Genomic DNA, 12,105 nt, shown 5'->3' on the forward strand with positions numbered 1-12,105 from the left:
GTAGACCAGTGTGAATAAAGTGCATGCCATGTTGTGCACGTCTGTGCGAGTGTGTACCACGTCTGTGCGAGTGTGCACGTCTGTGTTGCAGTGTGTGCACCGTCGTCTGTGGCGAAGTGTGCACTCTTTGTGTGTGCACGTCTGTGTGAGTGTGTGCACGTCTATGCGTGTGTGTCCTACACACATGGCCCTGTGCCTCCCCGCAAGAAGCAGCACACAGAGTGAAGCTCTGAAGGTTTATTGTCTCCCCCAGCCAGGCTCCTGGGCTTCTTGGGAGGAACTGGGGGCAGGGGCTGGTCACATGGGTCTGTAGGTCCCATTGTAGCTAAAAGGGGGAGGCATCAAGCAGTCCCTGTCCTCAGGGATCCAGCGCTGGACGTAGTTGGGGCCGTTGTCCCGAGGCCACACGATCACAGTGTCTCTGGATGCCAGCGAGGGGTCCTCTGGGAAGAAGTTGAATGGCCGGAGCAGGAAGCCCACGGAGTTCCCAGGTGTGGCTGTGTTGGGAATGTCCTCCGAGTGGGGGATGTGCAGGAAGCCCACCGTCACCCAGGCCACCAGGTCCTGCAGAAGACAGGGTGGGCTTCAGTGGGCAGGGCTGAGTACTGACCACTGGAGGCCACTCTAGCCTTTGATCATTTGCAGTTCTGCCTGCAAACTTGCTGAATTCCTCTCCAGCCCCTTTTTAAAGAGATGGACAGCTTGGTTGTGACCTCTGAACTTGCCGTCCACACAGCAAGGCACAGCTCCTGCAACTGGGGACAAATCTGGGCAGAGGGTGGTTGGGACTCCCTGATGGTGATGAAGATGGTCTTGGGATGAGCTGGAAGGAGGCACGGCCAGCACTGGGCAGGGCTGGGGACAGGGCAGTACCTCATTTTCAATGTTCTCATTGTTGTGAAGAAATTTCTCAAAGACCACGGGCGGGTCCCAGGGGTCGTTCTGGTGGTAGATGCTGCTGCTGCGCAGCTCGGACTCCCGGTACTTGGTCACTGCCAGGGGGTACCTGCCAGGCAGAGGCGAAGCAGCTTGGCTCAGGGGCCTGGGCTGGCCCCCCCTTAGCCCCACCCAAGGAACAGCTTCAGGGTCAAAATAGAGGAAGATGATTGCCTTCCCCAAGATGAGAGATCATCTCTCCTGGGAGTCGGCAGGATGGGCTGCTGTTAAACCAAGGTTCAGGTGATTGTCAGGAGTTCTCCCTGCCCTCCTCCCCAAATACACAGACACAGGCCCAGAAGAGCAGGCAACCCTTGCACAACACAGGTGTGAGCTGCACGGGTCCACTTTCTTTCTTTCTTCCTTTTTTTTTTATTTTTTTGAGATGGAGTTTTGCTCTGTCGCCCAGGCTGGAGTGCAGTAACGGGATCTTGGCTCACTCCACCTCCCGGGTTCAAGTGATCTCCTGCCTCAGCCTCCTGACTAGCTGAGAATACAGGTGTCCACCACCACATCCAGCTAATTTTTGTATCTTTAGTAGAGACAGTGTTTCGCCGTGTTGGCCAGGCTGGTCTGGAACTCCTGACTTCAGGTGATATGCCCGCCTCCGCCTCCCAAAGTGCCGGGCTTACAGGCGTGAGCCACCACACCCAGCCACAGGTCCACTTTCACTTGGAGTTTCTTCCACCTCTGCCACCGTAAGACAGCAAATCCAGCCCCTCTTCCTCCTCAGCCCACTCAAGTGAAGGCGACGAGGATAAAGACCTTCAGGATGAGCCACTCCCACTTAATGGATCGTAGATATATTTTCCTTTCCTTAGGATTTTTTTTTTTTTGAGACGGAGTCTCGCTTTGTCACCCAGGCTGGAGTGCAGTGGTGCGATCTCGGCTTACTGCAAGCTCTGCCTCCTGGGTTCCCGCCATTCTCCTGCCTCAGCCTCCCGAGTAGCTGGGACCACAGGCACCCGCCACCATGCCCAGCTAATTTTTTGTATTTTTAGTAGAGACGAGGATTCACCGTGTTAGCCAGGATGGTCTTGATCTCCTGACCTTGTGATCTGCCTGCCTTGGCCCCCCAAAGTGCTGGGATTACAGGCGTGAGCCACTATGCCTGGCCAGGATTTTATTAATAACATTTTCTTTTCTCTAGCTTACTTTATTGTAAGAATGCAGTATCTAACACATAGAACATATAAAATATGTGTTCACGGAATGTTTATGTTAGTGGTAAGGCTTCTGGTCAACAGTAGGCTATTCGTGGTTATGTTGTGGTGAAGTCATAATTATGCTTGGCTTTTTTACTGCATTCGGGGGGTTGCACCCCTAACCCCCACACTTGTTCAGGGTCAGTTGTACACACAGATATTACAACATACATCATACATACACAACACATGGTGTGTGGCCCAGATACAAAACCACCATTAGACTCAGACCCCATAGACACAAACACAGACAAACACAGACACACACACTGAGGGGAGCCTCTGACCCTCCCCCAGGCTCCCTGGGTCTTCCTCACCTTGCCCAGGTGATGGCCTGTTCCTCCTGCCAGCCTGGGGGCAGCACCTGGTCAGCCATGGAGTGGATCTGCAGGCGGTAGCTGCGCTTGTGGCCCCAGGGGTTCTCCTGGGGGCTGGTAAAGAGCAGGTACCTGGGCAGCTTCCTTTTGAAGCGGAAGGCTGCCTGGCGCTCCCGGGAGTACCGTGTCTGCTCCACGGTCGGCTGGACGATGCGGTGTCTCGGGCTCCAGGGGTTGGTGATATTTTCTAGCTTCATCTGCAGTGTCTGGAAGCTGTTCTTGGTGCCTGGAGGTATGCAGGGAGAAGGAGAATGAGAATCAAGCTGCCAGAACTGAAACCTCCTCATTCTGCCCCAGGATCTCCATCCTTCACCACATCCAACAGCCAAATGTCTAGAATAACCCGGATGTTGGGGGATGCCCTGGGCAGCTGTGGTGATTCCATTACCACTCTGGGAAGTTCCTCTCAAGAGCTGTGCTCATGCCCATCTGCTGTGGCTGCAATCCCAGAGAAGGGGCACCCATTTTTCTCCAGGCATGTGAGGCTCTGTCCAGAGAGGTGGCTGGGGCTGAGGGGTAGGAGCCGCCTGTCTGGTCCTGGTGGCCTTGTTGGGTCTGGTGGCATCAGTCATTCTATCCATGCCATTCTTTTATGGTGACATCATCTGGGAGACACCCTGAGTATTCCCAGACGACACTACGTTCCATCTCAGAGCACTAGACAGTGACATTTCTTACCCTCCTAGGCACTGTCCCCTCCCTTGCCCCACTCACAGTCCCCAGGGTCAGAACAGGGTCCACACTGTTGCATCCAGGGCAACCCTCGGCAGTGTTTGCTTTCACCATTTTTCAGGGACACACAAATTTCTAGCTTTAGGTTTTACAGAAGCAGGCTTGGCAAATGCTCCTAACTTTCCACCACCAGGGAGTTATGGTGTCGTCTCCTGGGAGTTTAAGTTGTTGGTTGGATGCAGACGCTTGACCGGGAGAGTCTTGCTTTGAGTCCTACCTGCTACATCCAGGTCGACACGGTAGTGCACCAAGTGAGTGTGTACGTTTCCAATCAGGTGGGTGTGCAGGCGAGTGCCGTGGCGCAGCCCCTCAGGAGTGTAGAAGGTGGCGAAGACGAAGCCAGTGGCATGCATCTTGGCCTCCATCACCCCGTTGGGGTAGAAGATGAAGTCCCAAATGTAATCATAATTGTAGACAGTGGAAGTTGTCCGCAGCACCAGCACCTGGCCCTTCAGCCCTGCATAGAAGTTGAAGCCACCTTTAAAGTTGGAATTAAAGTGCCGCCGAAGGGGCACCCCTGTGGGCATTTCAAAGAGGCAGAGGGCTCGGGGATAATGGACCGGGTCATCGGTGTCATAGTAGTGGAAGGTGTCCAGGTAGGTGGCGGTCTCCGGGCAGTCGATGCCGGGGGCTAACTCATGAGTGACGCTGCCCAGGCCCCAGCTCACATCGAGGTACTTGGTCTGCATGCCTACAGGTGTGTGTCCTCCATACAGGGCCACTGCCTCTTGCACGCTGACCTCATAGGCAATGCGCTCTCCACCAAACTGCACGTTCAGGACCTGCAGCCCGGAGGAGGAGCGCAGCCGGAAGGCAAAGCTCCAACCCCCATAGAGCACAGCATTGCCCTCCAGCCTGAAGCGAGGGCCGTGGGGTTGGACAAAGCGGGGGCCGCTCACATGGATGGGGCTGGGGAAGTCCCCGCGGGGCTTGTAGGAGGAGAAGAGGGGCGGCTCCTCTGTGCTCTCATGCCCCTTGCCCCCAGGCAGTGGGTCCTCCAGGACCACCACGTCCACCTCTCCATCTGCATACTTCCGAGCCAGTTCCTCTGGGCTCCCATAGAACTTCCCGTTGTACCACACCTGCTCCACGGCCCAGTGCCGGGCATCTGTGCTCCCGTGATCCACGAGGAGCTCCAGCCCAGTGGGGTGCAGAAAGTAGCCTTCTACGTAGCGCTGTATGAGAAGCCAACTGCGGCGCTGGCCAGAAGCCAAGCCCCGGGGGCCCACGTCGGTGAAGGCCAGGCATCTGTCATGGCAATCTTGGAATGAGAAGCCTGTGGTATTGAGGAAGAACTGATGCAGGGGCTTGGTGGCTTCCTGCACGGTGTGGTAGAGGAGGGCATACTCTGCTGTGGACACGGGCCTCGATGCCCAGGAGGACTGGTGCCCAGGCCTGGGGGACAGTGCTCGCATGTAGCGGGGCCCTGGCAGGGGTCCCACAGCAAACTCAGTGATATTCGGGTGCTCCTGGTCACCAAAGAAGATGACAGCACGGGCTTCCCGCACAGGATGCCTTTCGCCTTTATCCAGAAACCTCACCACATGGTGCTTCTTGGGCAGCAGCATCTCAATGAGGAACACAGTGTTTTTGGTCACGGTGGGGGCCCTAGAGGGCTGCAGCCTCAGCTCCTTCTTGGACCAGAGGAAGCTGTGCACTGCTTTCAGCTCTTGGTTGCTTAGGTCTGAAAACACCCCTGCGTTCCTGTGCAGAGTTCCCAGGGAGGGCTCCGCCATGGCCATCTGCAGCATCAGGATGGCAGCCACGGCCCAGCCCAGGGCGGGGATCTCTCGCTCCATCGCTCTGGAATGCAGTAGAGGAGATGAACTTAGTTGTCTTATGGGCAGAAATGGGCTTCCCTCAGGTTAGGGCCATGGAATTTTCCTATGGACTGAGCTTCCTCCCCTTGCCCTGCCCCAAGCTGGAGGCTGTCCTGCCCCAAGCTGGAGGCTGTCCTGGGGCAGCTGGGGTCCCATGCAGAGTCCCCAGTGCTGTCGGGCATCTGTCTGCACTCATCCATTTTATTTCTACCCTCTCCTCACTCCTCTGTAAACGTCCTCCAGTCCTGCGGCCTTCCTTACTCAGGGGAATGCTCTTGTTTTTGTGCATTATCTCAGCCAGGGGCGCCGTGAGTCACAGAGGGCAGGCTGGGCCCCTGCCATGCCCCCAGGTGCTTCTTGTGTCCTGGAGAAGCAGATGCCTGTATTAACAGCAGAACTACATTTCTGACACAACAAATTCCTTTTAGGTAGATAGATTTTGAAATTTAGTGTAGAAATTCAAAGGTAGGCTCTGGAGTCAGGCTGCCTGAGTCAAGTCCCAGTAACCCATGCCACTAGGACTTGCTGTGTGGCCTTGGGCATGCTGCTTAAACTCTCTGGGCCTTCATGTTCTTAGTTACAAAATGAAAATAACAACAACAGTGCTTAGCTCCTAGGGTTGTGGAGATAAATCAATTAAACAGTATATATAAAGTGTTTGCAACAATGTCTGCCATATAGGAAACGCATGAGAAATGTTAGCTGTTCTTCTTGTTAAACGAAAGACAGGTTATTGACACCAGCACATTTAAAGTTTTATGCAATGTAGAGTGATTCAGGTGTGACTAGGCTGCAGACTGATGGCTTTGGGGGTGAGGTAGAGGTACCCAGTCCTGCCCGGCCTTCTTTGTGCCCCATTCAGCTCTCTTGTTCACCCAAGGCTACTAGGAGGGGACCTCAGGGAGGGGTTCATCTTAGGGAGATGCCTTTTCCTTTCTCAGGGAGGGTGAGTCAGGGTCTTCACCTCATAACCCCATTCCCTAAGCAGCTGTGAAATCCTGGGCTTGTAGCTGCGAGCCTCCTGCAGGGCTGGGAGACATGGTGGCCACAACTCTGTCTTCCCGTGTGCTGTGTGCGAAGTCTCTGGGAGACCGTAGCTCTCACCTGTTGCGCTGCTGCCGCAGAGGCTGGCTGGAACTAGCTCCCAGTCTCAGTTTCTCCAGACCCTAACTTGTCCTCCTGGGTACTGTGGGCTCTTCCTGGAAGGCTGCCATCACCGTGAAATTTCCCTACAGAAGCACTGCCCTCGCGGCCTTGCACCCCCTTCCTCTAGGCTCTGGGTTGACCTGGGAGCCCCACTTCGGGATTCCTCCCTGTCTCAGCTGTGCTTTTCACTTCCTGCAAGCAGTGCCCGAGGCACAGGCACTTGACTTACAAGGTGGATGCACGAGTGGGTTGGGCTCTGAGAGATCCTTGTTTTCACAGGTAGTGGCCTTTTGCTCCCTAAATCAGAAGCCCTGGGGATAAACCTGGAGAAAACGCGTTCTCCTGTGCAGACAGACAGGTAGCAGGGAGTGTTAATCCACTCCTGGCTCAGACCTCTGCCTGGCCCAGCCTCCTCCCAGGGGGTCCAGGCTATCTGCAAGGCAGGCCCCGAGGATTTCACCTGGAAAGTCGGCGGCACAGGGTATGAGGTGGAACAGGTGCAGCAGCTCCACTTTGGGGGTATCGTGGAGTGTCCCACTGAGGAAACCTGACCATCATGAGCGCTTTTCATTTCTTGCTTTTGTTTTTGGAAAATGCGTTTACACATCACATTTCCGAAGCACAAATGTTGGGAACACAACCCATGTGTTAACTAGATGCCCTGTTTTCCTCGTGGGTTTTTTCCTCCAGAGAAGCTCAGCTGCACATCGTCCCTCCCCACCCGACTCTGGGCCAGTGTCACATCCGTCGCCACCTTTTGAGGTCAGCTGAAACCCTGCATTGCTGAGGAGCTTTGGCCCCAACTAACATACTCATTTCTCCACTAGTCCCCTTAGCACTTTGTATTTAATTTGTACATGATGGGCAGTTCTTGATTCATAGATAAATGAAAGGTGTTGGCTGGGCCTGTTTTATCACCCGATGGCTCTCTAGCCCTGGAGGCCACGGTCAAGGGTGATCTGAGATGTCCTTCTTCCCCTTTCCCATGCCCCCCCCCAAGGGCTCGCAACTTGCCCTCGTTTTGCTCCATGTTCATGGCCTCTCATGGGGACGTCCCTCTGGTTGCCTTGTCTTGCCCTCTGGTGCTGGCAGAAGACCCTGGAACCCACATGATCTTGGGCTCTCAGAGGCCCTGCTCACCTGGATGGAGCAGGTGAGGCAGGGGCTGCAGGTGGAACTCAGAGCCAGCAGGAAGGATATGAGGTGAGTTCTTGTGTTCTCCTATTAAATATTGGCCAGGCCTCTTTTTTTTTCTTTCAATAGACTATTTTTTTTTTTTTCCCTGAGACAGAGTCTTGCTCTGTAGCCCAGGCTGGAGTGCAGTGATGTGATCTTGGCACACTGCAACCTCTGCCTCCCGGGTTCAAGCAATTCTCCTGCCTCAGCCTCCTGAGTAGTTGGGATTATAGGTGTGCACCACCATGCCTGGCTAATTTTTTGTTTTTAGTAGAGATGGGGTTTCACCATGTTGGTCAGGCTGGTCTCGAACTCCTGGGCTCAAGCGATCCTCCCACCTTGGCCTCCCAAAGTGCTAGGATTACAGTAGACTTTTTTTTTTTAATAGACTTTTAAAAATAGACTTTAATAGATTTCTTAATAGACTTTATAAAGTCTGTTAAAAGTCTTTAAAAAGTCTATTAAAAGTCTTTTAACAAATTTTATAAAGTCTAGTAAAGTCTTTTAATAGACTTTTTAAACAGGAGTTTTAGGTTCATGGCAAAACTGAGTGAAAGGTACTGAGTTTCTGTATACTCACAGCCCCTATACACTCAGCCTCCCCACTGTCAATATCCACACCAGAGCCGTGCATTTATTACAGCTGAGGGACCTGCACATCACTCTCACCTGGAGCCCACACTTGACATCAGGGCTCACTCCTGCTGCTGCGTATTCCGTGGGCTGGACAAATGGACAATGACATGGATCCAGCATTAGAGTAGCACACAGAGTAGTTCCACCTCCTCTGTGCTCCACCTCTTTCTCCTGAACCCTGGCATTCACTGCTCTATGTATTGTCTCCATAGTTTTGCCTTTTCCAGAACGTCCTGTATTTGGAATCTTACAGTCTGCAGCCTTTTCAAGTTGACTTCTTTTGCTTAGCAGTATGCATTTAGGGTACCTCCATGTCCTTTCATGGCTGGGTCTCCTTTTTTTTTTTTTGAGACGGAGTCTCGCTCTGTCGCCCAGGCTGGAGTGCAGTGGCGCGATCTCGGCTCACTGCAAGCTCCGCCTCCCAGGTTCACGCCATTCTCCTGCCTCAGCCTCCTGAGTAGCTGGGACTACAGGCGCCCGCCACCTCGCCTGGCTAGTTTTTTGTATTTTAGTAGAGACAGGGTTTCACCATGGTCTCGATCTCCTGACCTTGTGATCCGCCCGCCTCGGCCTCCCAAAGTGCTGGGATTACAGGCGTGAGCCACCGCGCCCGGCCTGGGTCTCCTTTTTTACAACCTCTTATCCCCATGTTTCTTTTTGCTTTTCCAGGAAGGAGAAAGATGTAGAAGAGACCTTTGCTTTCCCCAGGACAAACCTCTGTCCCCATGTGCCATGGCAGTGGGGGTGGTTGCTGGCGGTGGCAGTGGGGGTGGTGGCTGGCGGTGGCAGTGGGGGTGGTGGCTGGTGAGACCTCCAGGCAAGAACAGGAAGCAAGCCCTCTCCCCGCTTACCCTCCTCTCTGAGCTTTCCTTGCTCCACCCTGGCCAGCTCTTGCCTGCCACCAAGCACCCGGGCACCTTCTGTGATGTGCTGGGCTCCTGCCCTCACTTCCTGGCCCTCCTCCCTCTGTGTCCCATTCTTCTGCCCCTCACTCCGTGCCCTCCTTCCACTGCTTTTCTTCCCACCAGGTCAGCCCCTTCTTGACGCTCCCGAATACCCATCAGAACGCACCTGTGTGTTCTGCTCCCAGTTCGCTCTGCTTCCAGCCTTTGCCCTTAAGCTGATCTCTGACTCCTTCTTGAAATCCATCAGACCCCGCCCTGCAGGGAGGGACAAGGTGAGGCCTGGGCTGGCCTAGGAGGGGCCTATGGCTTGGGAGGTGCCTCTGTGGGCAGCTACAGTGGCGTGAGGGGGTGTGAGGAAGCTGACTGTGCGGCACACATGTCCTGAGTCCGTTTCTGGACAAGTGCCGCCTTCCGCAATAATTTGCTTTGGCTTCTCTGTGACGAGCCATGCAATGCCACAATCTGTTGATTTAGGTGGCATGTTTTAGAGGCAAAGATAAGGACAAGGGGATATTTCCTAGCTGCTAGTCTTACCTGAAGCTGACAGATGGACCAGGGCAGGGGCTGATAGAGGCTGGCACCTACAGCAAAACAGAGAATTCAATCACACCTAGAACAAGACACCAGAGGCAGAACCGTTTGGGAGGAGCAGCCACTCAAGACCAGTTGCAAACCTTGGTGGCTTTTTAACCATCGTTGGGACCCTGACCAGATTTGGAAAGGAGAAAGGACTTGGCTGGGAGAAAGCTGGCCAGGGGTTAATGATTGCTGACAGTTAGGGATAGCACTCGGGCAAAGACCGTATCCTGTCAGTTGTTGGCTGCTTGCCTTTCTTAAGGAGGTCCAGACCTGAAGAGGGGCAGCGCTATACACAAAGTTGGAGCTAGGAGGCCAGAGGTCACAGCTCCCAGATGTCCTGTGGCTAAATCTTGATATTTTGCTTTCAGAAAGTCACAACCCGTCAAAGCTAATTTGAGAGGATCTAGAGAGTGGGATTGTTTCCATGAAACCACAGAGAAGAAACAGAGCCACCCGCGCCTGCACCAGGACCTGCTGGGGGTGTGCCAGGGAAGCTCATTCGATTAGATTTTCATGTGAATGAAGCCAACATCATAGCTTTTGTCCCTGATTAGGGAAGGTGGGTTTGAAAAAAAGAAAATTCTACCATTTTCCAAGAGAGGGCCATTGGTCATAAGGGGCCCTGGTGAGGTCCTGATGGCTTGGGCAACCCCAACCAGATAGGGGAGAACGTTCATCTCCAAGTGCTGGCCCTGCTTCTGCCACTGGCTGGTGGTCTTATACTTGACAGTCATTAATTCATTCAACAAATGTTTATGGAGCAACCATTCTGCACCAGGGAGACACAGCAATGAACAAACAAAACCAAACCCTCTGTGGAACTCACATTTCGGTGAGGAGGGTATCCAACAGTGATGCTTGTAAGCCGCCATAGCAGACCTCCTCACTGGGACAGCCGATGACAGGGGCTGGCCCTGGGTTGGCATCTCAGAACTTAACTTTTGGGATCCTGCCCTGCTGTGCCGGCCTGCTGACTGTTTTTACAGACAATGTGATTTGTGAACACCTGCTTTTCTATTGGGAGTCTGGAATCTTGTTAGTTGTGGTAGGCAGAGGGTGTGCCTACGTGACCAGCCCCAACCTCTGCCCCAGTTCTGAGCTTCTACTTCCCTGGGGAGATGCAGGGTGCAGAGTATGCTCCGTGCAGCCTTCATGGGAGGGAGAGCTCAGCGAGTCTGTGCCCCGACCCCTCCAGACCCTGCTGTGTCCTTGCTGTGTCTTGGCTGTGGGTATAACTGTCTGCTTAGTCTGGTGACTCCTAGTGAAGCTCTGACAGCAGAGGTGCCATGAGGCGTCATGGGTGTTCACAGAGGTGTCCTGCAGGTGTTGGCAGCAAGTGGTGACACAGTGTGTTCCAGAGGGGCACATGCTCAGGGGAAAACAGAGCGGGGGCGGGGTTAGACATGTGGCGGGGCGGCCGGGGGCGGTGCAGGGCCTAACCTTTCAGAAAGGGGACTCCTCTCCTCCTCAGTGTGGTGAAGGAGTGAGCCACAAGGATGCCTGGGGGGTTGCATTTCAGGCTGAAGGAGCAAGGAGTGCAAAGTCCCTGATGCAGAGGGAGGGGACTGCTGTTGCCAGGGGCAAGTGATGGGAGATGGGGTCAGAGAGTGACCAAACAACCTGGGCCTCCGAGGCTGTCACTGGGATTTTACTCTGAGCCACTTGGGAAGCCTCTGTCAGGTTTGTGCAGAGGCCAGAACTGACCTGCCTCTAGCAGGTGCCATCTGGAGGTGCTGGGGGAGACAGAATGCAAGAGTGAAGGCTGCAATGATGGCAGGAGCAGGGAGCAGGCCAGGAGGTGGTTACAACAGTCTTGGTGGGCGAGGCTGGTTGCCGGGTCAGGGTTGCAGGGGTGGAAGTGATGAGAAGTGGCCAGATTCTGGATATAGCTGGAAGGGAAGCTGGGCGGGGATTTGCTGAGGGCTGGGACATGAGACTCGAGGGAGAGAAGTCAGGTGTCCCCAAGTTCGGGCAGAGGTTCTGCTCTGCTGGGGCAGACAGGAGCTGAGTCAGGATGCTTCAGTGTGTGAGCATGGCCGGCTGCTGGCTGAGCCCAATTCTGGACTTTGATGCTGGATCCCAAGGCACATGAGGGGCAAGGGTGGAGGCAGCCCCAAGGAGACCTTTCTGAGGAGTCAGAGACCAGGGCTGGGTCTTCCAGGCGCTCTTTGTGTTTTCGCTGACCACGCCTGGCAGTGCTGGCCAGCTGACAGCTTCCCCGTCAAATCCTACATTACTCCCTCCCTGCAGCTGTGTCTGGCAGCTGGAGTGGGGCAGTAGACACAGCAGAATTCTTCCTTCCCCATGGCTCTCTTTAGTAGCTACCTCACGTTCTTAAAGAAGAAAATAATCAAGAGGCCAGAAAATCAGGAAGCAGAAGTTAAAATCTGTTGCTGATCTTTGAAATAAAGAATTTGTGTTGGTAGACATGTGACCTTGTGTGGTGCAGGGATGTGTTTGTGTTAAACCATTTTGGTGACTATGACATTCCAGGTGCATACTGGACGTAGCACATAGGATTTCAGAAGTCCCCAGAACAGTCATAGCCTCTGTGCAGCCCTTTGCTGAGCACAATTTTGGAAGGAAATACAGC

At 54.0% G+C, this 12,105-nt stretch overlaps 1 protein-coding gene across 1 annotated transcript; it reads right to left on the bottom strand.

The window, feature by feature from the left end:
• Positions 1-222: 222 nt before the first annotated feature.
• AOC1 (amine oxidase copper containing 1) lies at positions 223-9,507 on the bottom strand. Its single transcript, XM_017874471.1, has 6 exons — positions 9,468-9,507; positions 9,100-9,188; positions 3,468-5,053; positions 2,459-2,744; positions 874-1,006; positions 223-564 (listed from the first exon to the last, which is right to left on the bottom strand). Exons 3-6 carry the CDS (start codon positions 5,047-5,049, stop codon positions 298-300), a joined length of 2,268 nt encoding a protein of 755 aa, XP_017729960.1. The 5' UTR covers positions 5,050-5,053; positions 9,100-9,188; positions 9,468-9,507; the 3' UTR covers positions 223-297.
• Between the last annotated feature and the right edge of the window lie 2,598 nt (positions 9,508-12,105).

Source organism: Rhinopithecus bieti, unplaced genomic scaffold (genome assembly GCF_001698545.2).
Source record: "Rhinopithecus bieti isolate Rb0 unplaced genomic scaffold, ASM169854v2 scaffold_8350, whole genome shotgun sequence".
NCBI classification, from domain to species: domain Eukaryota; kingdom Metazoa; phylum Chordata; class Mammalia; order Primates; family Cercopithecidae; genus Rhinopithecus; species Rhinopithecus bieti.